Source organism: Astatotilapia calliptera, chromosome 12 (genome assembly GCF_900246225.1).
Source record: "Astatotilapia calliptera chromosome 12, fAstCal1.2, whole genome shotgun sequence".
Lineage (NCBI taxonomy): Eukaryota > Metazoa > Chordata > Actinopteri > Cichliformes > Cichlidae > Astatotilapia > Astatotilapia calliptera.
In genome coordinates, this window is record NC_039313.1 from 22024049 (window position 1) to 22050677 (window position 26629).

General features: G+C 40.7%; 3 protein-coding genes across 6 annotated transcripts; 1 reads left to right on the top strand and 2 right to left on the bottom strand.

Annotated features, from left to right (window-relative positions):
• Positions 1 to 68: 68 nt before the first annotated feature.
• skic3 (SKI3 subunit of superkiller complex) lies at positions 69 to 14676 on the bottom strand. Of its 2 annotated transcripts, none has more exons than XM_026187635.1 (41): positions 14575 to 14676; positions 13542 to 13638; positions 13282 to 13425; positions 12939 to 13030; positions 12708 to 12783; positions 12471 to 12617; positions 12133 to 12231; positions 11874 to 11982; positions 11634 to 11774; positions 11423 to 11521; positions 11155 to 11279; positions 10923 to 11009; positions 10673 to 10776; positions 10394 to 10520; positions 10084 to 10263; positions 9820 to 9944; positions 9483 to 9733; positions 9239 to 9341; positions 8715 to 8897; positions 8435 to 8573; positions 8272 to 8350; positions 7772 to 7833; positions 7624 to 7680; positions 7461 to 7529; positions 7063 to 7137; positions 6693 to 6834; positions 6478 to 6571; positions 6273 to 6350; positions 6047 to 6171; positions 5827 to 5950; positions 4993 to 5217; positions 4704 to 4776; positions 4560 to 4613; positions 4227 to 4338; positions 3778 to 3906; positions 3554 to 3678; positions 3221 to 3385; positions 2435 to 2587; positions 1803 to 1933; positions 522 to 645; positions 69 to 363 (listed from the first exon to the last, which is right to left on the bottom strand). In XM_026187635.1, exons 2-41 carry the CDS (start codon positions 13629 to 13631, stop codon positions 286 to 288), a joined length of 4695 nt encoding a protein of 1564 aa, XP_026043420.1. In that variant the 5' UTR covers positions 13632 to 13638; positions 14575 to 14676; the 3' UTR covers positions 69 to 285. The 2 variants fall into 2 exon arrangements, with proteins under 2 accessions (XP_026043420.1, XP_026043419.1); XM_026187634.1 differs by having other exon boundaries at positions 14579 to 14675.
• Positions 14677 to 15387: 711 nt separating this feature from the next.
• Positions 15388 to 20690, bottom strand: arsk (arylsulfatase family, member K). 2 transcript variants are annotated; one of them, XM_026187182.1, is made up of 9 exons: positions 19555 to 20690; positions 19098 to 19166; positions 18761 to 18890; positions 18507 to 18666; positions 17985 to 18270; positions 17716 to 17887; positions 17158 to 17382; positions 16556 to 16771; positions 15388 to 16254 (listed from the first exon to the last, which is right to left on the bottom strand). In XM_026187182.1, exons 2-9 carry the CDS (start codon positions 19116 to 19118, stop codon positions 15983 to 15985), a joined length of 1482 nt encoding a protein of 493 aa, XP_026042967.1. In that variant the 5' UTR covers positions 19119 to 19166; positions 19555 to 20690; the 3' UTR covers positions 15388 to 15982. The 2 variants fall into 2 exon arrangements, with proteins under 2 accessions (XP_026042967.1, XP_026042966.1); XM_026187181.1 differs by lacking the exon at positions 19555 to 20690 and having other exon boundaries at positions 19098 to 19406.
• Positions 20691 to 20786: 96 nt separating this feature from the next.
• On the top strand, positions 20787 to 25866 carry arrdc3a (arrestin domain containing 3a). 2 transcript variants are annotated; one of them, XM_026187183.1, is made up of 8 exons: positions 20787 to 21278; positions 23151 to 23232; positions 23353 to 23500; positions 23800 to 23902; positions 24063 to 24319; positions 24932 to 25088; positions 25187 to 25329; positions 25428 to 25866. In XM_026187183.1, exons 1-8 carry the CDS (start codon positions 20999 to 21001, stop codon positions 25494 to 25496), a joined length of 1239 nt encoding a protein of 412 aa, XP_026042968.1. In that variant the 5' UTR covers positions 20787 to 20998; the 3' UTR covers positions 25497 to 25866. The 2 variants fall into 2 exon arrangements, with proteins under 2 accessions (XP_026042968.1, XP_026042969.1); XM_026187184.1 differs by having other exon boundaries at positions 21221 to 21278; positions 23080 to 23232.
• Positions 25867 to 26629: the final 763 nt, after the last annotated feature.

The following is a 26629-nucleotide window of genomic DNA, read 5'->3' on the forward strand; positions in this document are numbered from 1 at the left end:
CTAATTTACACTGCTGTCTTTTATAGTTTACATGTAATCAAGATGAGACAATCGTTAGATATTGAGAAAATGTCTTTATTTAGCCTTGAATGTGGATGCGGTACCTGCATTTTAAGCACATTTTGAAATATGTGACAATCATAATTTCAACTTACTGAGGTGATTAGATCATGTAAAGCCATTAAAGCCATTATTTAAAGACCCACTGATAGTGGTGGTTTTTGTCTGGTGATAAACCTGCTAAGCAATGTGATTTCATAAAGCATAAGGAGATGGATGCAAAGTTCAGGATGAAGAGTTGAGGACTGAATGAAACTCCAGTAATCTTTGATCTCCGTTCATTTTGGCATGTTGCAATAGGACCTGCAAAAAGAAGTGGTGGTAAACGATTACAAAGGCAAGGACCAAGAATAATCACTTTTAGTTTAACTATGTGTATGCTGTCACCATTTCCACAAACGTTTCTCCCAAACAAATGTTCCTAAGTGGTGTCTGCAGGAATGAGGTAGCTGCATGTTCACCTTCATGAGTTCCTCGTCGTTTTTGGCATGCAGGTGTCTCAGGAGATACCAACTGGCCACCTGCACCACTGTCGCTGGTATATCTTGAATGTAAACCAGCCTCTCCAGCAAGCGTCTTGTTTCCCTATAGAAGACACAGCAGACATGAACAAACGTATAACATGATTGCTATCCATTAGGCAGAGGGCCTGGTGGCGCCTGTGTCCGGCAGCCTCGCCTCTGTCAGTGCGCCCCAGGGCAGCTGTGGCTACAATGTAGCTTGCCATTGCCAGTGTGTGAATGTGTGTGTGAATGGGTGAATGACTGAATGTAGTGTAAAGCGCTTTGGGGTCCTATGGACTAGAAAAGCGCTATACAAATGCAGGCCATTTACCATTTAGGCAGCCTGTTCCCATGTAAATGTTTCTCTTCCTTTTTTGGATGCTTCCTTTACGGGTCACCAAAGAGGATCATCTGCCTCTATCTTACCATATCCCCAGCATCCTCCTTTGTTACACCAACCCTCTGCATGTCCTTCTTCACTACATTCATAAACTTTCTCTATTGTCTTCCCCTTTTCCTCCTACATGGCAGTTCATTATCCACAATAATGTATCCACAATCTCTACTCAGCCCATGTCCAAAGTATCTCAGCCTTGCCTCTCCAACTTTGTCTCCAAAACACTCGACATGAGCTATTCCTCTGATGTCCAACTGCAGCTTGGACTCCTGTCTTTTTGTTGGGGCCCTTGTCCGTACGTCATAGCAGGTCTAACTACTATCTGCTATCCTGTCACAAATCACCCAGATACTTGTCTCCACCTGCTCCACCTCAGTCTGGCCTGATACTGTAACTGTTATCTCTCTTCCATCAGTATTGACTAATATGAAATGAAATGAAAAGAGCTCCTGATACTGTGATTATGCTTGGCACAGAAGTTTCTGCAGCATTTCTCAAGGAATTTAGCCAGGTCATGGTTGGCATATCTGCTCAGCTCAGCATTCTCATGAATGTACTCTAATTAACCGTACTGGCAGTCCTCTGAGGGTGACAGAATGCTATAATACTACCAGGACATAAAATGTTGCTTTGCAGTTCCAAAAGTACCAATATATTGAAAAGACAGATGGAAGCATGGATTTGAAGTTTTAAGAATCTTATGTTTCATTTAATCACTTAAGCCGTTAAATTAAACATCTACAGGGATAAAATCATTTGCATGGCTATGTGGGCTGACCAACAGCACTGCAACCTGCACCTCTATGTACGTAAATAAACTTAGCATAAGGAGCTGCACCGACCTAGCAGCCATTTTTGTCACAAACTGGAGCAGAGCCTGGAAAAGAAGGGCCACAGGGGATGAGTCCAGCTTCAAGACCTCAGTAGTAGCTTCCAGCACCAAGTCCTTCCAGTCATTTCCTGGGACACCCACCTTAGAAGTCAGATCACACATGGTTCAGAGAAAACTAGGAAAGAGAAATCTGCACAAAATAAATACATCTAGTAAAGGTGTAATACGTCAAGCTACATTAATTCCAAACAACATGTGTAACACATGCACTAACTTTGGATACAAGCAAAAAGCTCTATTTAGCAATAGCGTCTTGTCAGCCACTTAGCCTTGGCTGCTCATCCTATGATTCATCAATCTTTTATCTCCTCTACTCTGAATCTGTCCTTACTTGACAGGGGTGTAAAAAAAGAGCCGACTCTGGCTTTTTGTGTGTATTCATTGAATTTTGTAATTTTTATGAAACACAACTGAGTCCTTATTGCTAAAATGCTACCTCTGGAACAAATAAATACATTATTCCCTAAATAATGCAATATAACATTTGTTGTTTGTATTGCTACAGTACAATCCTGCTTTAATAGCTGTAATTTCACACCTTAAAATTGTAGATCCTGATTTGAATCCCAAACATATACTTACCATACAAGGCCCGAGAGCTAGCAGGGCTAGTCGGAGGAGGCTGGCTACCTGACAGCTGTGCATGCCAAGCTGCGAGGCCAGCTGGAGACTCTGTCTGTAAGCCATGACCGCCTGAACCAGTAGGCCCTGGCTGCGATACACCTTAGCCAGCCACTGAGCAGAAGGAAGCAGAAGAACAGAGGAGTCACAAAATGAATGAAGATGATTTGGATCAGAGACAAGAATTCACTGAGTGACAGGTGGGGGAGAAAATATGAGAGGATAAGCATAATTACTGTTTTAAGATGCCATTATCTTCATCTAATCAAAAGATAACATGGCTAGAAGAATACTTATAACTACATAATATTGACATTTTCATTAGAATATTAATAATGAAGCTCAAATGCTATATTTTTCATTCTCCACATATATACTGTCACACGGTAGCACCAACTGCCAATATGTTCAAGGCTTTTGCTGCTACCCTGTTACTGGTAGCAACTACTTGATGTTAAGTTCAGCAATTTGAGGTTTTCAAGTGAGGTAAAGAATGTTCAGAGTCTCAGTGAAAGCAAGAGAAAATGGCAGTAGAGGAGAAAAATAACATAATTTTAGCATGAGAGCAAAACCTTTTTTTCCAATATGCTGTCTTATCTTTTGAAATATCTATGTTTCCATTTTTAGCGGTTTTCAAACTTACAATTAAAATACTGGTAATTGAAATCAAAGAAGAGATCATCACTTAGTCACTCTAGCCTTGCTGGAGTACTTTAAATGGATAAGCGGGTAAATGTAAACGCTTACATGCCATGCCCCAAGGTTGGTAGGGTTCATCATCACAGCACTGCTGAGCTGCTCCAACACAGGCTCTGGGAGGACAGTACCACCATCAGTCATAAGGAGGCGCTGACACTGCACCTGCCTCAGTGATAACATCACTGCTGCATGCTCAGGGGACACATTCAAGACCTGTGATAAAGGTAAAACTGTGTCAAAGGTGGCAGAGTTAAATATATTGCCAGAATGGACAAGATTAGAAATGGCTATCTGAGGGACAGCTCAGCTCAGTGTACCTCAGTGTTTTGGAGACAAAGTTAGAGGTGTGCACACAGTGTGTGTGAGTCCCCAATATCCTACCTGTGTGCAAAGGACCTCTGCTTGCTCTAGCTGTCCCTCCAGCATGAGACCAGTCACTGCCTGTTGTAGTACCCATCCTTCCAGAGCCTGAGCTAGAGGCCGCTCTATTTCATCCACACTACGCACTGAGACACAAAACCACAAAAAGATGTTAGCTACACAGTCAAATACGCAGAGACAAGTACACAAATGGGGTGACAGTAAAAGAGCACCAGTGAGCATACCTTTCTCAGAAACCACAGACATAAGGGTCTGCTGCAGCGCTTGTCTGCGAGGAGCAGAACCAGAAAGATAACAGGAAGTGTTTTCGGTGTAACAAGCAGCCATTAATCCGGCCCACGTTGCTGGATCATCTAAAGTAGAGAGCAGAATGACGACTCAAATACGTATAAGCAAGTATCTCACACACCCGTGTTCTTCAATAAATGTCACATGCAAAACAGCCATTTTTTCTATATAGGTAAGGTTACACTCCACTGATATAAATAAACATTAACAAACCTTCCTGGCAAGAAAAGGAAATGTATTTCCTCAATCTAATTGAATTTAATTGTTCTAAATTAGAGAATTAAAAAAAAATTTAATTGTATTTGTTATTTATATTTCCAGCTTTAAAAGACAATAAAAAGAATATCATGTTTATCGTGTGTAAGAAAATAATGTGTGTGTTTACCAGGACAGAGCAGCACAGCTCTCTGCATAGTCTTCAATGCATTCTTCTGACTGTCCTCTCCAGAGTGTCTGCCACTGGCCAGCTGGTTCACTCCACTGTACAACAACGCCCTCTGCAGTCACACAAGTTACGTCAACCGTTTAACATGCAAACAATGTGAATATATGGGTAAAATATACCTTTTGGATGTTTCGGTTTTTAAAAGTTTTAAAATATGTCTACAATGTACAAAAACTGAGAAAAAGAAATTACTGCTAAATTAAATGGGCCAGTTAGATTTTTTTAAAGGTTTACCGGAGAACACAAGACATAAGATAAAAGTCACATTTTTACCTTTCCTTGGGTCATACTGGAGAGACAGGCAACATGGCCAGCTACTGCAGCACCCTGTGAAATAAACAAGTGAAAAACATGAACCCCAATGAACCAAATGTGTTTGAGCATATTTGATTTGTCAGGCTTAGTACACAGGCTTACATTTGCCTTTCTAGGGTAGTACTGTGGAACCACTCTGGACAGAAGCGCCCACAAAGAAGCATTTCCAGGATTGCTATAAATAAATCAAGAAAACATGGAAAGTTGTTAAATTTATGATCTGTTGCTGCAGTGTCTAGGGTTGTTGCAGTTGTGGTTGATTGTTTTGTTTGATCACTAGAGAGTAGAATAAAATGCATATAGTGTAAAAGAGTACATACCAGCAAAATTATTTGTTTTTTGAAGTAAAGGCAAGCTTATCATTAATGCAAATTTCATTAAAGGGAAATACCTGTGCACAGCTCTTGAAACCTCCCTTGGCACTGCACTAAAATTCCCCTGCACAGCCAACAAGGTGCAGGTGAGTAGACATCGCTGCTCGATAGCACTCCCAGAGGCTGAACCTTGCTTTAGGAGCTCAGTAAGCGCAGCAGCAGCAAGTGTAGCATCACTGTTGGCCAGTCCGAGCGCACATAAACAAACCAGGGACTCTGAAATTGGCTCCTTTAACATTGAACTATGGGAACAAAAAGTAAAAACAAATAGTTTCAGCTAAAATTCAAGACTAGTACAAATATTATTTATATCTATCTATCATTAGATGGTTTCAAAATGTTTCCCATGACATAATTAAATTGTTTTCTTGACAGTTTTCCTGAATAACAGCATATTTTTAAAGTAGAAACCTATCACACGCATCTATTTTTGATTTATTTTTATGGTTTACACAGCCAGAGCTTATGTGTAGATACTGGGCACAGACTCCCAGTGGCATGCAGATAAAAATAAAAAATAGGAACCATTTGTGGCAAGTCTAAACCTGAAAAATGACAGTATGTGCACAATAAAATAAGCTCTTCCAACCAAAGCATAGAGCACAATATAAGTGATTAAAGGAGATTCAAATGTTTTGTCCTTCAGGTTCAGCAATACTGGCAAGCAAAACGCTCTTTTTACAATCAACATTAAAACATAAAACAAAAACCAATAAAGCTTTCTGATCTTTTTTTTTTTTTAATACTAGCAAATATTGAAAATGAACGATGGAATGAACATTATTGATTAAAATGACAGATAAATAGGACATAAAACTAGTACAATCCATAAAACACTCACTACGACTCACCATTTAAACAGCAGAGTCTTGGCTGAGTCTAGGTTACCCTGCTGGTGCTGCAGCAGGGCCAGAGCTGTCAGTGTATAAGCCTTTTCCTTCTCACTAGAAGCCACAGCCAAGGCGCGTTCATAGGCTATAATATATACACACATGCAGCAGTTTATTCACAGCCCCTTTGACATGTAAACACATATGAAATCTCTTCACTTTGGTGTTTTCCAGTCCTTACCGCTGATGCTGTCTGAGATGAGTCCTGCCTTGCAGTAGGCCAGAGCCAACCCAACCAGGTCACTGAGCTCTTGCAGTGGAGTGGAATTATAAACATGCACAGCCTCCTCCCACTGACCTGAAGTGCTGGAAAAGCCAGAGCGGAACATAAAAAAGTGACATTTAGGATAAAAGATAAGCAATTTGAAAAAATAGTTTAAGTATATCATAATGAGACAGCTGGTTACCACAATGCACGGCCATAGCTGCCCAGAGAAAATGCCAACTCTTCTGAAGAGGATGTGGACTGAAGTAGTTCAACCGCTCTGAGGAAGCATATTGGATTGCAAAAGGTCAATTGAAAACCCAATATATATAACATTATGTTCCTTCTCGGTTATACTGCTTCATCAATTAGAAAGCAGAGACAGTCAGTGTATTTCAAATACATACCTCTGGTAAGCCTGTAAAGCCTGTCTCTTCAGCTGCAGATGCTCATTCAGATAGCCCAGCATAATGAAGGCATCAGGATCTGATTGAATCCTTTCTGAAAGAGATGCAAAAAAATATACAAATAACCAAAAAGTCTGCCAGTAACACATGCAAAGCTAAGTGAAAACCACAACACCTGTGGATCCTGTGTGCAAATCAGTACGCAAGACATGTACCTGTGTACTTGCTGAGCGCCACCTGAGCAGCAGAGATGGCATTCATCTGCACGATGTTGTAACGGTACAGTTCTGAGTCTCTGTTGCTCTTATCCAGCAGCGTGGAGCAAACCCAGAAGGCATATCCTTTCACGCCTTCCATCTGACGGAGAAACATGTCAGGATTGATAAGGAAAGACAGAAATGAAGGGAATATCAAGTCTGACAGAGCAAAGCAAAACATCACTTTGTGTTGTACCATGCCATCATTACTATATCCTTACAACTAAAAGGCTTGGAGCTTAAAACTAAGCACAGCGACTAAGAAAGGTGAAGCAAACACTGTTATTATCTTGCTAATAAGTGGGTATTACAATAGCAGGTCACGCACATGTGTGCTGAGTTCAGTGGTGTGCCTGAAAAGATCCATGGTGTCATAGCTTCCCACGCGTTCTGCTATCAGCGCCTGGTAGGAGGACAAAGGATGAAACTATAATTTAGACAGATAAAGACAAAGAGGCCAAAAAAGTCACAGTGTTATGCCAGTACTTTCAGTGTAATCAAACTTTATGGAGCTCCCTCACCGAGCAATGATGTCTTTCACATTCCTTACTACTCCAAAAATACAGCCCAAGGAATAATTTTACCTCTCTCTGCTAGTTGTGGCTTTGAATGTATATGCATTTATTAGAAATAGTATACATTCATCAACAGTGAACCGTTGCCTGTAATGTGATATTTTCTTGGCTTGGGGGCTTTCAAGTTATCAATAAATGCTGAGAGTGGTACCTGTCCGATCCAGCAGTTGACATAAAGTGGCTCCAAAGACTGAGCAATCTTGAAGGCCTCGTGTGCAAGCTAAAACAATAAATCCACATTTGAACAATGAAAATGTCATCCACCTATGTTAAAAACAGAAGAAATATGTAGCATAAACCAAGTAATCACATACCTCTATATTTTCCTTCTTCAGATACAGGCTACCAAGGTTTGTCCAGGCCACAACATTCTGCAATGACATTTAAGAGTCACGTAAAAACAGCAGAATATTTACTACCGTAATACTTTATTAATCTCTACAGCAAATGTGCCGTACGTACATTAGGCTCAACTTGGATGGACTTGATGAAGCAATGCTGAGCCAGAGCATAGTTCTCAAGATCTGATGTGAGAAAAGAAGGAGAAAATATTTTGTTCTTTTTTGTAAAGATTGCTTAGAAGTATATAATTATTTATAATCGTAAAAGGTTTTGTAAAAATGATTGCACCTTCTTGTAGACTAAAAATCTTGAGGTGACTTAAATGAAATGAAATGTATTCATAAGATTTGCTTTTCTATTTTTGTAACTTAACAACATATTTATCAAACTTAAGTCCATTAAGTTGAGAGACCTTAGTACTCTTGTCAGAGAAATAAAGATATTTTTCAAATGCCACAACATTTTGACTCTTTTTATGTAGAAATAATAACAGGCAGAGCTTTCAACAGACTTCAGGGAGACGATGTTGCTTCATTCCTAAGTGCAAAAGTAAGGGAAATAAAACAAGCTATACAGGCTTTTACTCTAAAAACACAACCGTTACCTGAGAATGTCGTTACCTTTGTTCATGGAAACAACTCCCAGGGCATTCCAGTAGCTGTGGTTGCTGCTGTCCATCATGATGGCTTTTTTTAAGCACTGCATAGACAAAAAGACCATGAGATAGAGACCTCTTTCTGGAACAAACAATGCAAAGATGTTGTACAGGGTTCGGCAAATAACCTGCTGGGCCTTCTCTATGTCCATAGCTGGGGAGTTCTGGTCATTCTGTGTAAGGCTGGCCTGATGATAATAGTTGAGCCCTAAGTCATACCACCGACTGGCAACTTCAGGCATCAGTTTCAAAGCATGAGCATAGCACCTGTGGCAAAACATATCAGTTTCAATTTCTGCTTGGCTAAAAGGGGCAGGTAGGATAAGCAATGTAAAAAAAAGCACAAATATATAGTACTAACTATTCTTATGCATTATCAGCCTTATAATGATATGATAATGGCCATACCTCTCACCGACTTTTAGTGTCTGGGCCTGGTTGAGCATTTGGCTCTCAGTGTTGGCATCTAAACCAGCAAGTAGGGCTGGCACTATAACCTTGGCTCTGTTTGGGGAGACGGTGCTAACTGCAGTGCAAGCATCGCCCAGCAGCTTCCACAAGCAGGAAAGGTCTGGTCGCAGCTGTACAGCTCTGGAGATCACAAAGTAAAGAATCTTAGAAAAAGACTACGTGTGCTATGCATAATGTTCAGAACCACCAGATGAAGTATCGAGGAACAGCCCTACAGTAAACGCAGGAGCTCTTGACCAGCAACAAGATAAGTGTTGGAATAAAGTTCAACTTTTGCCAAATAATGTCAAGTGGTATAATAAATAGATTCGTCAATCAAATGTCAGTATATTCACCGCTAAAAGGACCATTACTGCACCATAGCTTCACTAGCAAGTACCTGTTTGCTGTTATAACAATATTACAGATGTCATATATAGAGCGTTTAGGGTTCGCGGGTTGAATGAGTGTGTTGTCATTACCTGAAGAGGTTCTGTATTGCTTGCTGAATGAGGTCAATGGCTCCTCCATCTCTGCAGTCCTGCATTAAACTTTTTGCCAGAGACAGCTGACACTCCCCAAGACCTGAATAAAAGACCATGTTAAGTAAAATTAAATGCCCAGATTTAGACATATCACTCCCTGAAGATGTGCAATAAAATACCTAATAGATTACATTAAATCAAATAAAGTGCATCTAAAGGGTACAATGAAACATTCACTTACCTTTAAGAGCAGGGACATAGTCCTGCTTTGCTGTGATCAGCAAGTACTCTGCGACAGCCTCTTTGAACTTGCCCAGAGTCTGTTTGATTGCAGCAGCCTGGTAGACACTGTAGATGGAGCAGGGCTGAAGCTGATGGGCTTTACCAAAAGCTTTCAGAGCTGCTGTGAAGCTCCGGCGGTTTAGATATGCTTCACCTAAACACTCCCAACACACCCAGTCCTCTGGGTCTGCTCTTAAAGCGGCCTGCAGGCTAAAATTAGAAATAAAATATTCAACAGCACTTATACACTTAGACCGTGGTAATAAATTTAGTTGTCTCAGATGTGTAAATCTTACTCCGCTATGGCCTGTTGATTTTCTCCAACTTTCAGGTAGTATAGGCCTCGTCTCATCCAGGCCCATTTAGCCGAGCCTGGAGTGGCTTTCTCTAACACAGACTGAAGAATGGCTAAGGCAGCGTCCTGTGTCAATCAGCAAAGAGAGAAAGAAGGCACAAAACGGGGAAAAAACTTGTAAGGAGACTAAAGGCAATAGCAAGGAGCCAAACAAGACGCCCGATTCTCAGAATTTGGTGACTTTTTCACCCCCAAGACAACTCACCATGTCTCCCTGCCCCATACTGAGATCCACCGAGGCAGCGCCAGACTCCACATCTTCACTGTCCAGCTGAAAGGCCTTTTTGTAGCAGCCTTGTGCACGGCCATAATCCTTTGCAATGTCCCGATAATAATGCCCCAGGTAGCGAAATACACAGCCAAGGTGTGGATCTAGCTTTGCAGCCTGAAAAGGGCAAAACAGGCCTTTCAAACTAAAATGTCATTCATCTCTTATTTTCAAAGACCGACCCATTAGCACCTGAATTCACCTTTCCTACCACATACACAAAACTTTCAATAATAATTTCACAAACCTTCAGCAAATGTGTGTGAGCTTTGCTCCGGTCTTTACGGGTCTCTTCTCCCATGTCCCAGTAGAGCTGTCCAAGCAAAAAAAAATACTCTCCACAGTCTGGGCTCTGACTTGCAGCCTTTAGGAAACTACATTAAAAAAAATACAAAAAACAGTTTGGTGGGATGAACCAAATTATTTTATGCCATGCAAATGGGCTCTTTTACGTAAGTTTAAGACAGTAGACTGCCATAGAAAATACGAATAAAAAGATTTATTCGTCTTTTTTTTTTTTTTTTACCTCTGCTCTGCCAGCTGCTTTTCACCTTTAACCATGTGCACCAGTCCTCTCAGAGCCAATCCTTGGGCTAGGTTTGGGTTGGAAGCCACCAGTTCTGATGACACCTATAAAGAACAGACTAGTTTACTGCTGGCCAGTTCATCAGTTCACCAGACACATACTCCTTGCGTCCTGCAATCATAACTTAGTTAAAATAACAGAAATATGTTGTTTTCATTGACAGAATCAGTAAGTATTCATTTAATTCAACCTTAAGTGCTTGGCCAGTCTGTCCCTTGTTAAGGTATGCACGTCCTTTAAGGGCTAACAGAACGGGGTCTTTTTCAGCTTCTGGAATCTAAAAAACAAACAGACACAGATGTGGCATTTCCTTTGATGTTATATCAACACTTACAGCTTCTAACAATCTCCACAACAATTTTATTAATTAAATACTATAGCTATACAATGCTGTTTAAAGCGAGCATTTACCAACTCATTACCTGTTTAAATGTCTCCAAAGCCTGCTCTCCAGCTTTCTCTCCTCCACTTCTCACTAAAGCCTCTAGTTTTAGTCGAAGAAGTCTGATCCTCAGCTCCTTCTCTTCAGAGTCACACACATTCAAACCTAATAAAAAAGGACACACACTGAAGTGTCTTTTTCAGGGATTAAAGACATTGATCTTTAAAGTCAGTACTTAAGACCCTTTTTAGTCACCCTCTTTTTAATTAAATATTGGTGATGTCTTGAGTGGACACAGTTAAATATACCTTGTGAGCATGATGTAGCGCTGTCAGCGTATCTGTAAATTTTAAACTGGGCTTCAGCCAGACTGTACCATCCTGTAGTTGAGCTCATTTTCTTCAATCCTAATAAAAGTGGAGGAGACAGATAATGAATAAAAATGACCATCGAGAGCACATATTAAAGGATAAAGTGTTAAGGTATGTTTTTACATTGTTTGTTACTGTGACAACTCACCTTGTGTAAGGTCATCAATGGCATCTTTATACCTTCCTTCCAGCAATGTTTTTGTGCCCAGACACAAATGACCCAATCCACTGTCAGGGACCAGGTCCATGAGGCGGGAGAAAGAGCTAACTGCCTCCTCATTAAAGTTTCCTTTGGAGAAACGAGAAGAAGATACATATGACTCTGCCATTTATGAACATCCATTATGAATACAAAAAGGCAAGGATTTTCTTTTAAATGTTATTTTACCTGTTTTAAGGTAATGATGACAAAGAACCTCAAGAGGATAACTTTGGTTGGGGTAGAGGGAAATCATGGACTGACATGCTGCAGTCATTCTGGCTTCTTCTTGTGGTAGCTGCAGTAAGACCAGATTCATGATTAACAGGTCATTTTGAGAAGCATAACTACCTATAATGAGCTGGCCTTTTTGGATACACATTTCCAGACTCTAATGATCCTTAAGTTTCTGTGATAGTTAGCTAGACATAAGAGAAGATGCACTTACTAGAGAAAGACATTTGACATAGTCAGCTGAGACCTTCTTGTGGTCCTCTCCTGGTACAGGATCGATGAGAACCAGAGCTTTCTCAAATGCTGTGATTAACTGATAAGCACAAAGAAACCAAGAACAGCATTGATGTGTGTGCAGTAGGAAACACCATGAAGACTTTTGCTTCTCGTAATCAGTGGGTGGTTATGATATGTAGAAGTTATGGCGAGCCAGCTGTAGCCAGCCTATTACATTGGATTTTGTTAGAAGACATGAATCTCAAGTACTGTAAAGTGTTTACATATAAAGGAAACATAATGTTGATGAGTTAAAAGTCCACATTTTGGTCTTACATGCTGCTGAGTTTCACTATCCTGCTCCACCTCCTTAAGACAGTCTGAGGGGAGCTGGGTCATCTTTTGCAATAGCTGCACTAACTCCTTTTTATCCACGGGTTCTTCTTCCTTCAGCTGTATGAGCTGCAGCCAAACCCTGGCCAGCTGTTCACATACAGAAACATATTCACATGTGTTAAAAACATAAAACACACACATAGACAATCTATTTTCATTAGTCTTGAAACTGCATACCTTTAAATATTCTTTGTCAGACTCATAAATTTCTGTCAGTTTGTTGATCACCTCATAACATTTGTTTTTGTCTGAGCTGCAAATCGAGAACATGATGAAAAATCAGTAACCGCATAATATTCTGTCACAGTGTATTAATTACTTTCAATTTGATTTTTTATTAATCATTATTTTTATCTGTTTTATATATTTATAGGAAACTTCAGGTAATAAAATGTTTCCATATATTACCTTGCATACAACTCAACAAGTTTCTGGTAGACATTAGGCAGCTCAACCTTGAAGTCCCACTGATCAGTCTTATCATACAAATTTGCCAAGCCCTTAAAGAAAGAACAATTATTCAGACTGTGCATTATTAATAGAGGACAGAGAGGAGAGAGGTATTTTATACGGGATGACATCCTGAGTAAAGATGAATCTATTTTTTAAAGAAAAAAAATCATAGAGGCATGCAGATTAAATCTGAAGTAATTTCAACTGGTTATTATTATCAAATTAACCAATCATAGTAGCGTAGTATTAAATGGCTAGAGAGAACAGTTATCATTAACTAATACATTCTGTACCTTACCTGCCAAGCCAGCAGCTGCTCCGGCTCCAGCTCCACTGCCTTTTTATAGGCTGCCTGTGACTGATCCGGTTGATCCAGTTCACTGGCTGACAAGCCGATGAAGACCCAAGCATTGTAATTGTTTTTCTCAATTTTCAAAACAGTCTAAACCCACAATGCAGAGAGGAAGGTCAATTTTACATTTTTACTCCTAGTATGTCTGAGAAGAGCATATTACATTTTCAACTTACTGTTATTTAAAAAACATTGAGATACTTTACCTTGCAGTGTTTTAGAGCTTCTTTGAATTCTTTGTTTTTAATGGCCTCTCTGGCACTTTTCAGCGCGGATTTCACTTCTTTATTAGACATCTTGTTGCTATGAAGAGACAACAAAGCAATACACCTTTCAAAAAAACAGCAAACTCTACACAATGATCAGATCTCAGTGGTTGAAAAAATGAATACAATTCAATTTTGTTTATATAGAACCAAATCACTGCTACAGTCAACTGTATAAGCTAGTTTTATAGGTAAAGGTAAAGACCCTACAATAATACAGGGAAAACCCCAATAATTAGACAACCTCCTGTGAGCAAGTACTTGGCAACAGTGGGAATGTAAAACTCCGGTTTGACAAGAAAAAATCCTCTGGCAGAACCAGGCTCAGGGAGAAGCATCCATCTGCTGGGACCGGTTGGACGTGAAGGAAGAAACACAAAAAAAAAGGCACACTGCATTTGCAGTAATATGCATTGACTTTGCATTTCAGTCTGTGTGTATAGACACAGTGAAAAAGAAGTGAGGTCAGTGATTTGCAGAAAGCCCTTCACAACCAACCTATATCTATTGCAGTGTAACTAAGCAAAGGTTCAGGGTCACTTGATCCAGCCCTAACTTAAGTGTTATGAAAACGTTTGAAGCCTAAAATTTCTCTGCATATTTGTATTAATGTGGACTGGGTTGTGTTAGGAAAGAGATTATGCCACATAGTGATTTACTATATTGCAGGAGTCTAAAGTGAATTTCTATATACTGAATTTCCAGAGGAACCTACCCAAGGGATTAATAAAGTTCTATCTAACTATCTATTTACATATATTAGTAGATGATTGTCGGCTAATGCTGCTAGTGAGCAACATTAGCTTGAGCTGTGGGCTTGTTCCGATCATAAAATGCATATTTTAGAGTGCAAGTAAATTTAGAACCATGGTTTACACTTAATATTCAACTTTCTCAATTGACCGAGTTAACTTTAACCCCTGTATCTTTTGAAAATGCGTAAAAATAAAAAAAACAATAAAAGTTGGATCACCTACTGTTTACATTGACAGCTTGCGGAGCCTGCTCCCTTCTCCAGCTGACCCGGAAGTAGAAGAAAAGTAACGAGACTGGACTTTCAAAATAAAATTCAAAGCGGCGCTTCAGCTGGAAAGCCTCTTCAATTGTTGAGCTTTGTTTACAGTCTGCTTTACGTGCTATTGTCCACAGCCAACTACCAGTGCAGCGTGAAATTTGACAAGATTAAATAAACGGAGAAGTAAAAGGTGCAATCATTTTTAAGTCTGATCTGTAACTGAATAATTATTTATTAAACAATATTTTTAAAATCCCGTTTATCAGGTTCTAGAGTATTGGTTTTTAAACTTTAAAGATGCAACTAGACAGATCTAATTTTTTTCATGGTTTCTTATTTGTTTTTCTTTCACTGCAGAAAATGCTCAAATAAAGGGTCAAAAAAAATTTTTTTTTACCTTTATTTTTGAAGCCTAAATTGTTCTCCAGTTGTTCTTATAACCCAGTCATCATTGCCAGTTCACCATCATCAAATGCATGGAGTTTGAAGCAATAACAATAACAATGATAATAATATTTGTGGTCATTGCACGTGTACAGTGAAATTGGATATTATATTATCAGTGCACACATCTGAAAATGACTTACAAAAAAGTCCAAAATTTATATAGATATATAAAGAGCACAAAAATACCTTAAAATTCACCATAAAAACTTTCTAAAAAGGTAAAGTAAACTGTACATCATGCCACTGATACAACATGTTTTACATTCTGTGGGTAAACACTACACAGATGATTCTCTTAGAAAAACATGCACAGTCCTAACAGCATTTAGTTTTTGGAGGAAAATTATTTATTCCTTGTGTTTGTTCTGAAACTTCAGGGCAGCAGTTCAGACAGAAGGGGGGGGGGGGGGGGGTCCCAGCTGCATAGGGTAAGAGACAAGGTACACTCTGAACACCAGTATGTCTTTTTGTGTAGGCACAACACAAAAAGGAGACAACCATTCACAATCACATTCAAACTTAATAGCAAATAAACCGATCTGCATTAACTGAATGTCTTTGGACTGTGCAAATTGTCATCTGGGCTATGGACAATAATTAATTATAACTGATACTTTGGTTTAAATTACATAAATCACATACATTTAAATTACAGAAGTAATTTACACTACATTACAAAGAAAATCATGTAAAGTCCCTGAAACACTGGTGGAAATTTGTATGAAGGGGACGATGTCAGAGATGTAGACTGAAGTGTGTCATACTGTGAGCCTAGGACATCTGTAGGTTATCAATCACTGTAACCACTGCAGTACTAACATGAGACACCGCAGAACAGATCAACGACTTACACAAAGATCCAAACTTTGTCAAAGTGCAATTTCAATTTGTTCTACTAGTTATTAGACATAAAATATCACTAATAGCCATAGAGCCACTTGTCAATGGCTCTCTCATTGGCTAATGCATCTTTTTGCCAATCCACATGCCACCGGAGGTTACCAATGACTTGACTATAGTTTCTCCCTAAGCTAAGGCGCCATGCACCGAATGCTTTTTTATTGTAGACGTGAACAGCTTCAGACACTTTTGGATAGTCCACGATGCTACGCAACTGCTTCTCCAGATGTGCTTGCACATCTGGGAATTTGTGAACCACATTGTGAAGTTCATCCTTGTCCAGTGTGAGATCTGCAAAAGAAAAGCAGGAGAAAAACAATTAAAGGACACTGTTACACCCCTCTGCAGCCCCTAATTGGCCACACCTAGTCAGGTGTGGATAAAAGCACACCTGAGGCGGACTTTCGAGAAACTCACTAGTTTTTGCCTTGATGGCACCAGCCATTTTACCTGCTATGCCAATTTAAGATAAAACCTCTTCTCACTAACACTCTGGTATTCGTCTCCTTTTTTATGTTGCGGCTTTTGAGCCGGGTCGTAACAGACACATACGAAGACAAGCTGAAGTTAGCGTCAGAAGCTTTAGGCTCACCAAAGAGTTGCGCGGAAACACTCAGGCCATCGGCGTACGTGATGTATTTCCACTGATCACTTCGCAGCATGTAAGTAGAGGCGTTGACGTTACAACCATGATATTCGCTGAATGCCCAGGCTCTCTGCTGTTGGTTAGAAAAAGCAATAGATGTGGACAGCAGAGGAAGGAGGGACTGGCCACTTAGATTCCCTACTGCTGAAATCCCAGCAATCTCTGCAAAATATAAAAATGTGTCACAACGTTCGATTTGAAATAATCAAATCAATATTTACCACCGCTTTCATGCTGTTTTTATAGACAGTAGTCAAACAGCAGTGGCAGCACTGAAAAAAAAGGCAGGAGGCTGAGCTGAGCACAGGTCAACTGGTTTGGAGACAAGATCAGAGAGGCAAGGCTGAGACGGTTTGGACATGTGCAGAGTGGATAAATGGAACAAAAGATCTCAAAGATGGAGAAAAAGAGGAAGACCACAGAGAAGCTTTGCGCATGTAGTGAAGAAGGACATGCAGAGGGCTGGTGTGAAAGAGGAGGATGTTAGGGAGAGGGTGACATGAGGCAGATGATCCACAACATCCTATGTTGTCTGTCTGCCTCCTTACCCAGCACAGTGGGATAGAGATCAACCAAAGATACAAGCTGGTTGACCTGCTGGCCAGAGATGAGCCCAGGCCCCATGATGAGAAGGGGAACGTGGGAGCTTCCTTCAAACATCGACATCTTATAGAACTGCCGGTGCTCCATGGCCAGCTCCCCATGGTCAGCCGTAAATATCACGACTGTGTTGTTAAGCACGCCGGTCTCTCTCAATGCAGAAATCACTTGACCTGGTGAGACAGAGCATGTGGAAGATGGAGTAAGAGCCAATCCATTTTGGGATTTTCTGTGAATTCAATCAAAAACTTTATTCAAACAGCAGAGAAAAGATAGCAGTGCCACAGACAGTGTGTCTGTGAGGTTCATATGCTTTAACTCTCCACTTTTAAATCTTGTAAAAATGATGGTTTGTATCTTTTTTTTTCTACACTGCATTTGTAAGCTCAAAGAAAACACCATTCCAGGCATGTTTGGTTTTTTTCTTTAAGATCTCAAAACCATCGTTTCAGTCCAAAATAGCAGCTGTGAGACCAGAATGTAGCGAATTACTGCTGTCAACTAACCCAGCATGGCATCGGTTTCGGCGCACATGGCGTAATAGAAGGCCCGAATGCTTTTGACTTCATCGTCGGTAAAAACACCGCTGCAGTTTTTGGTGAAGGTGGAGTAGTAGTCAACAGGGTGCATGGCAGCCAAAGGCAACCATTTGGGAACAGAGATGAGGTCAGAATTCACCTGTGCGTAAGAAAAAAAAACAAAAATTCGTTTCACTCAGGGATTTTTTTTTTGACACAAAGTGCAATAAAAAAAAACAGAGACGGAAAAAGCATGCCTTTGTGAGCCAGTATGGTGACGTACGGAAGGTGGATCCCCCTGCAGTCTGCCCCAGGGATTCAGTCTTATACGGGTGAGGTAAATTGAGGCCAAGGTAAAGAGCGAAAGGCTCGGGTGTGGTGGACGCAGCTGTCTGGTGGATCCACTGCGTGGCCTTATCTGTGTTTTCCCAGTCTTTGCTCATGATCTTTACAGTTGACTTGTTCCCAACAAGTTCAGAAACAGGCCGGCCCTCTTGGCGCAGGAGGAACTGGACGTCTCGTGTCCATGCCTCAACTCGATTACTGCAACACATGTACAAAAACAGGAAGTGGAAAAATGTGAAAGGCACTGTTTGGAAACAAATGCAAATGCACGCAGACAGTCTGTTACTGCCACTAGCATTTTTCCTTGTGTGATTGTGTGTGTGTGTGTGTCTGTGCATAATATTAATTTGGGGGGAAAAAATAAGAAGAGGAAAGCGAAAGTGTTTTCCTACTGAGACCATGCTACACGTTAAACCTTACATTTACAACAGTACCTGACAGAGTGAGCCCCAGATGTATAATCCAGCTTGCCTATCATCTTGGTACGATACCCATTCTCCTTCAGCAAATCCATCCACGTGGTTGTGTTTGCATCTAAGCACTTGTAGTTGTTCCACGACTGAGTGAGGTGAACATACTGACCGCTCCACATTGCTGAGAGCAAAGTTTAAGCAGCTGAATTACAACATGCAATTTTAAAAGAAAGTCAAAGTAGATTTTTTTTCTAGAGGGCAAATATGTCGCTTACCTGCTCTGGAAGGGCAGCAGATGGGCGAGTTGGTGTAAGCATTAAGAAAGGTGGAGCCGAGCTGCCTGAGATAGTTTGTATATGGCAATTGTACAAGTTTGCTGCCAGGGTCAAAGGACAATCGACCATCCTCAAGAGACACAAAAAGTCATATGGGGATCAAGATACACAGATGCAAGTTGTACATGAAGATAACAAGGAAATATTCAACCACAAAATATAAAGCATCTCTGCAATGCTGTTGAATTTTGATGGACAATACAGCTTTCTCATTCTGTTTTAACCTATTAAGAGTAACTATCTAGTAATAAAGCACTGAAATTTAAGTCATACTTACAAATGCATCACTCATCACCATCACAATGTTGGGTTTGGATGCTTTCTGGCAAATACTTTGACCACATTGCTGAGAAAGGAAAATGAAACCCAGCACTATTATGTTCATGACAGCTTCGTGTCCTCCTGAAGTTATAGACGTGAAAGAAAAGACCCGTCGGAAAAGCATTCGACTTTTATTAGTGGGCATCACAAAGTTCCTGCTCGCCTACAAGCGCCTCAGCCTGATATGTTGTACACATCCCGGTTACGCTTTCAAAATAAGAGGTTTCATTTTTGTTGACGTTCTAACATGCATTAAAAACTGACTATTTATGCAAATATCACCGTTTAAGCGGAAAATTTTTTAAAAACAAATATTTAACATAAATCACACCTACTGTCAGTAATTCTAACACCAGCAGGAGATGAGAAGAACTTAGCAGCAAGAACACAAATAATATCAAAACCAATCTTACCTTAGCCTGTCATTACAAAATGCCAACTGTAGAGGGCAGCATTTATCTAAGCATAAAAAGAGCAAATTCGCACCACTCCAAACCCCTAATTAGATAAGGAAAAGATGTGTGGATGGAACTCTTAATCAAATACAATCTGTGTTTAATTAATTAGCGCCAATCTTTACTGTAGATCTAATTACGGAACATGGACACAGAGACATATCGCAATTTCTGTGTAACTAACTATAACTGTAAAGGCTCTCGGAAAGATGGCTCTAGGTAGCATAACATTACAAAATGTTATCTTATGCCCTGTAATTATCACTGAATTGAAATCAGAAGTGATGTCATTGGCCCTAACTAGCTGTTGGTTGAACCAACAGTAAGTTGCAGTGACGTTCAACAGGTGATACTGCCGCCCACGCTGGGAACAACGACCGCCGCGAGGTGGCGTCTTGATCCTCAGAGTTGTTTATCTTTAAACTAGTACTTCAGCACAAGGATGATGTCTGCCGTGCCGTGGATTCATTTAATCTTTCCACAAAATAATAAGTTTGATTTACATGCGAATATATAAGAAGCTGGCTGATACATTCACCTTAGATCCCCAGGCTAAACACTATGAAACAATTCATACTATTGACAGTGCTGCAGGCATCATCCAACAAAATCGAGCTCTTCTTATTTTTGGTGATTGTGCACAGATGCAGACGCTGCAGTAAATCTGATAATGTGAAACTATTTGTGTGGATTACATCGCAGATGTAATGTGTGTGTGCACAGAGACCAAATGCCGATGCAGGGCTGGGGTTGTAGAGCTGTAGACCTATAAGAAGATTCATAGCTGATGTATGAGCCATGAATCGTTGCTGCATCACATACCATAAAGCCAGGGCATCTGTAATTTCATTAAAATCGAGGGCCGAGAGGGTTCCATTTCTTCTCTCATTCTTTGAATCAAAAGTCTAGAAATAAGTCTGGGTGATACTTTGTTAGATCTGTTCGTATATTTTCAATAAATCGAATCAGATTTAAAGCCTCTCCTCTCGAACGATATTTTTTGGCGAACATTTCTTTGTGTAGTCTTTCAGCTGTTTGACTTTACTTATCATCTGGTTGTGTGCCACACTTGTTCCAGAAGGCGGAAGGAGGGGGCAGTGAAGCCCCGCGCATGCGCCCAGAGGTTGTTTTTCCCCACACTGGCAGTCGTTTAAAGTGCGCTGAGCTACCGGGGTTTCCTTGTCTGACTGGGACTAGCGAGCAGATAGGCAGATGATAACAGCATCAGTTGCTGTTACTAGATCTCAATGAACTGCCCTCGAAGAAGCCACTGATCGTGCCTGCTGCTTTTTGCAGAGGTGGTAAACTGATCAGTGTCCGGAAAAACGGCTCTATGAGATATTTCTTCATTGAGTCTTTTCTTTTTTTTAGTATTTCAAGGTCTGTGTAGCCTCTTTCCACCATGGTGCTAGGAAAGGTAAAGAGCTTCACAGTAAGCTATGACTGTCTCAATGACAGCAATGTCCCCGTTTTCTCGAGCGGGGACTGCGTCTCAGGGAGGGTGATCATCGAAGTCACCGGAGAAATCCGCGTGAAATCTCTCAAAATCCACGCGAAAGGATTTGCAAAAGTTCGTTGGACTGAATCGAGAAATGCTGGATCCAACACTGCCTACACGCAAAACTACACAGAAGAAGTGGAATATCTGAACCACAAAGACATCCTAATCGGACACGAGAGAGGTGAGGACTTGTTTTTTGATTTTATTTTCCTGCAGAAGTTCTTGCTTCTCACTTGACCTGATGGGTGAGATGCTCTTAGTGGCCTCGGGCTCAATGAAAGGTGTAGCTGAAGGATAACAAGAGTGATAGACACGATTAAAAAGTTGACCAACTTTCATAATGCTGCATTTTCTGACGGCGCTTTTATGTATGATGTTTTTACGCTCGTAACATACAGCTCCGTGGTTGCTTGTTTGTGTCAAGGTGTCAGAATGAATGACAGCAGCTCTGCTCGATGTATTTAACGTCCAGCGTAAGATTGGTTTTGTTTTTGCTTCTCTTTATTAGGCCCAGAGAAATAAAGCAGTGTTTAGAGTCTCTGTAAGTGTATTTCATTGCAGAACCACATCTTAAAGAGTGTTTCTTTGTAGCTTTTCTTAAGTTTCCCCCTATTGTTCAAAGCGGTTCAATCCTGTTCAGAAAACTGGACCGGGAGAGGCGGGGTAAAGACGCAAGCCCCTACCTCCGGCTGCCTGCCATTGGCTGCGATGTTCATCTGTGGCTGATGACATCATTACCCTGCAGACAGAAAATTCTGCAACTTTTCGGTGAAGGGGAAAAAAAGCTGTAAAATGTAGCTACCAGATGAAAGTACGTGCGGTTTGAAACGTATAAGGAGCTGCAGTGCTTGATACTTTGTTCCTATACTTATCCCTATGGTTAAACCCTCGGTAAACGTGTATTCTGCTAGGCGAAATGTTGTCTTGTTATAGGTGTGTTTAGCAGTCTAACTGTGCTTAACCAACGGTCATTTCTGTACTTTTATTTAGTGCACTTTTTAGTGCAAAAAAGGGGGAGGAAACCCAGACAGTTAAGGAAGGTAACATTTATACCGTTACGATAATAATAATAATGAAAACTATATACTAGCTCAGCCCTTAAGCAAACATGATAACTCATAAAATGATAGCGATAAAAAAAATAATTTTAATAAAATCGAAAGATTGTCGTTTAAAGTGGAGAAATTGCTGCAGTTTTTGTTCGGAGTATGCTCTTTGATACGTTGTTGCTGTGTAGTAGGTAGGTCGGTACTGCGGTGTCGCACAGTGAATGCGTAATGAAGGCTGGGTGGCTGTGGGAAGCTGCTCGCTCCGGTTTAGGCCGGTCTCCTCCTGCTGGAGTCTGCCGTTTGAGTGACAGCTCTGCACTTGTTTACCACACGGCTGCTGCTGCTGCTTGGAGGGAGGGAGGGAGTGCTGAGCTGGCAGAAGCGCACCCTAGCTCTTTACAAAAATCACTCTTTGTGTTTTAACTGAAAAAAATATATATTCATGTATTTTTAAAAAAGAAAAAAAAAAAGAAAATGCAGTTCGAATTGTACAACCCTGTCCAAAACTACATTTCATTCTTCTGCTAGGCAGTGAAATTCTAAGTTTCCTGTACTTGTGCCCGATTTTTTTTAAAATGTAGTATTTATTTATTTTTAAAGCGCAGATTTAAGATTTTTGTCGAACCTCCACACAGCCCATAATAGCCTCAATGTATTAGCATCATACATTGGATCTCTTTGATTCACTTCATTGTTCTTGGGAATAACACTAGAAGAAAGAAGGAAGGGAAAAGGGCTCAGTTTCTGACACCATCAAACAATCAACTTCTTTTACTTTCCTCTAAATATTGGTGTACTGTTTATCTCTCAATACATTAACATAAGTTTTAAATCGGCCAGATATTATAGTAAATTCCTTTTTATTCTCTTTTTTCTCCCCCACCCTGTGTTTTTTTTTGTTTTTTTGTTTTTTTTTTCTGGTATGACTTTCAGATGCCTTCGTAGAGCATTTTACGCAGGTATGGTATATATGTGTTTGGACTATTGTCCTCCTTGTTTTTCAGACGATGATAACTCGGAGGAAGGACTCACCACTATCCATTCAGGAAGACATGAGTATGCATTCAGCCTTGAGCTTCCACAGACGTAAGTGTTTCATAAATATTAGGAGACTTGCAGTTATTTTATTTTGGGGTTTTGTTTTTGGCTGTACTGTGATTATAACATTATTTCTCCCTTCTCTCCTGCTCTGCTCTTTTCCTGCAGACCTCTGGCTACCTCTTTCGAAGGGAAACATGGCAGCGTGCGCTATTGGGTAAAGGCAGAACTCCACAGGCCATGGCTCCTACCCATGAAGACCAAGAAAGAATTTACAGTCTTTGAGCACATTGACATCAACACTCCATTATTGCTGGTAAGCTTACGACTCAATTCACTTGACCAGTGAATGAGCCTGTTAGCTGGTGATGGCACTGAATGAAGGAAATAAAAACGTAGTATGAGTCACTTAGGGCATAATTTTCCTAATTATGGGGAATTTCAGCAGGTTACACTGTAGACACCCTGAATCATGGAAAAATAAATACAGAACAAGTGTTGAAAACATTTGGCTGCTATTTATTGTTATAACTATGGAGTAGCTGGTGTTTGATTATCAATCTAGCTTTTATTGTGGCAAAAAATAATGTCTTTATTTTTCCCCACCTTCCCCAGTCACCACAGGCCGGCACAAAAGATAAGACACTTTGCTGTTGGTTCTGCACCTCAGGTCCTATTTCCCTAAGTGCCAAAATTGAGAGGAAAGGATACACCCCAGGTAAGAATAAGTGAATAATTAATGACTTTCTTAGCTATCTCGTAACCAGATAAGTAAGTGGAAGTCCCTGCAGCTTCTGCATTGATTATCAAAAACACACCTGATAAATAAATGTAGATAAACTTCAGCTAACTTGCTTCCTGTCCTTTTAACTCTGTAGGGGAGTCAATCCAGATTTTTGCTGAGATCGAGAACTGCTCATCACGCATGGTCGTGCCAAAGGCGGCCATCTACCAGACTCAGACCTTCTACGCCAAAGGGAAGATGAAGGATGTCAAGCAGCTGGTGGCTAACCTGCGGGGAGAATCTCTGTCCTCGGGCAAAACGGAGACGTGGAACGGAAAGATGCTGAAGATCCCGCCAGTCTCCCCCTCCATCCTGGACTGCAGCATTATCAGAGTGGAGTACTCTCTCATGGTGAGCACAATAATGAGGCGTTTAGATCACTTTCACATAATCTTTCAGTGTATATCCAGATATTGTAGATTTGGAAACACAAGTCTTGCTACTTCCAGTACACTCCCCTGACCTTACCACCACCACATTATTACTTGTTTTAAGTGCCATTCTGTTGTAGAAGTTATATTTCCTACTAAGTCAATATCTCTTCTGGTAAAGCACCTGGCTGACTCAGCTCACATTGCCAAAACTAGGCCTTGGATTGCACCAATTGTTATCTCCACATGCAGCTAAGAGCATTAGCCCAGAATATCTGTGGCAGCACCTGCCATCAGGGTGCTTATACCTGCTTTACACCATGAACAGAAATGCTAGGTTGCTTATACCTTTTGTAAGCAACTGATCTCATGACAGTGACCTACATATTGTCAAACTAATGCCTAACCCAGTCCTGGTTCGAGTACTTCTGAGAAGATATAGGAGCCATTTCATTTTATGCTGACTGCTCAGCTCCAGAGCCTTTTATTAGACTGATCATAGCCCTTTTACATTTTTTATAACCCTGTATGACATGTTGTTTTATTTTTTGCATATGCTAAACGGTTGTGGTGTTCTTATGTCTGTGCTCAGGTGTATGTAGACATACCTGGAGCGATCAACCTGTCCCTGAACCTGCCTCTTGTCATCGGAACCATCCCTCTTCACCCATTTGGTTCCCGCACCTCCAGCGTCAGCAGCCAGTGCAGCATGAGCTGGCTGGGCATGGGTCTGCCTGAAAGGCCGGAAGGTACGTTTGATCTCATTGTCATGAAGCATCTTTTTCTATTTTAATCAAGGGATCGTAATCGCAAGAATGCTGAAGTGTTGTTTCGTCTTCATTTGCAGCTCCTCCAAGCTACGCTGAAATTGTGACGGAAGAGCAGAGACAGAGCTGTCTGGATGTCCCAGCAGCCCGCGAGGAGCTGGACGGACCTCTCTTTGCCTATATTCACGAATTCCGCTTCCAGCCCCCTCCCCTGTACTCTGAGGTAAGCACCAAATGGCAAATGACCTTCCTTTAGAGTCTCAAAAACAGTTTGTTTCCTTGAATAAACACCTTTTTTCCCCCTCTTTTCCCCCATTCTAGATTGATCCTAACCCAGATCATGCCAGCCGTACAGAGGAGCGCAGACTTGATGCTTGCCCATCACGCTGAGGATATCCCAGCAATTCCCCTGAGATGTTTGGGGAAACTCAAAGAAGCCTAGCTGTAAGGCTCAGCTTTGATTATTTTCTCAGCTGACAGCATTTACAAAATGCTGTTGACAATAAGAGGAAAAACAAGAATATCCAACCAAAAAAACCCAAACAAAAACGAGTGAGTCAGGTTGGACGAATCTGTTCCTGCCTTCCCTCAGCAAGAGAAATGGGAGTCACCAGTTCCGGGTGTCTTTCCTTTCCTGTGTCAGCTTGCTGAGGGTGACATATGTACAGATGAACATGTATCCATTCTGTATGCGAAGAGGGCGGGGTAAAAAAAAAAAAAAAAGACCCTCTAGTAGCGCGAGCCCTGGTGATGGTATTGACAACGACAATGACGATGACGAGGAAGAACCGCCACGGCTCAGCCTGCCAAGCTCCTCTTCACCCCTGACTCTTCTGTACCTGTGGCACATAAGGACTTAGCTCCTCTCACAAAGGACAGAACTTGTCATGTCCGTTCATCAGCAGAACTCACCTTAAGGAAATGGGATGAAGAGAAAAAGGTGTCACCACCATAGTCCTGAAAGTAAGCTTTCAGCAGCAGCATCAGTCATCAAAAAAAAGCAAATACTAGGTCCTTCTGCCTCATTTATGGATTTGTTTTGCACATCTTGTTCTTTACTTGAGTTGTGTGGCTCTGTTTAATGAGAGTTTAAAAAATAATCACTAATAGTTTAGTTTCAGCCTTGCAACGCACCAGACTATGAGACTATGAGACTGAAATCTGCATCACTCTGAGTATCGCTGAGAGTAGGATTTGTTTTAAAAAAGCAAAAGCAAAACGAAGACTGAAAAGTACAAGAACAATGCACTGAAATTGTTTAAGTTGTTTAAGAATTTTCATTTTCTTGTGACTAACAACAACCAGACAGTACTTGTACAACAGACTTAATCTTTATGTGGAAGCTTTCTTCTTTTCTCTCTTTTTTTTTTTAAACTACATTGCCTCCTAAGCTTGAATCTGTGGTTTCCCTCCTTGTTATTCTGTTCTCGTATTCGCTCCAGTCACAGAAAAGCTTGCAACAATTTTAGCTTCGTGGTGGCTCTGGATTTGGACTAGCAGGGTTGCAGACTTTTGCCACTCAA

Coding starts and splice junctions, on each gene's coding strand:
- arrdc3a (XM_026187183.1), top strand. CDS start 20,999: ATGGTGCTAGGAAAGGTAAAGAGCTTCACAGTAAGCTATGACTGTCTC. Junction 21,279..23,150: donor CCTAATCGGACACGAGAGAG/GTGAGGACTTGT, acceptor CTTGTTTTTCAG/ACGATGATAACTCGGAGGAA. Junction 23,903..24,062: donor GAGGAAAGGATACACCCCAG/GTAAGAATAAGT, acceptor TTAACTCTGTAG/GGGAGTCAATCCAGATTTTT.
- skic3 (XM_026187635.1), bottom strand. CDS start 13,631: ATGTCTAATAAAGAAGTGAAATCCGCGCTGAAAAGTGCCAGAGAGGCC. Junction 11,775..11,873: donor TCATCATTACCTTAAAACAG/GTAAAATAACAT, acceptor GTTTCTCCAAAG/GAAACTTTAATGAGGAGGCA. Junction 6,572..6,692: donor GGCGCTCAGCAAGTACACAG/GTACATGTCTTG, acceptor CATCTCTTTCAG/AAAGGATTCAATCAGATCCT.
- arsk (XM_026187181.1), bottom strand. CDS start 19,286: ATGCCCACTAATAAAAGTCGAATGCTTTTCCGACGGGTCTTTTCTTTC. Junction 18,891..19,097: donor TGGTGATGAGTGATGCATTT/GTAAGTATGACT, acceptor GTGTCTCTTGAG/GATGGTCGATTGTCCTTTGA. Junction 18,667..18,760: donor CTGCTGCCCTTCCAGAGCAG/GTAAGCGACATA, acceptor CTTTGCTCTCAG/CAATGTGGAGCGGTCAGTAT.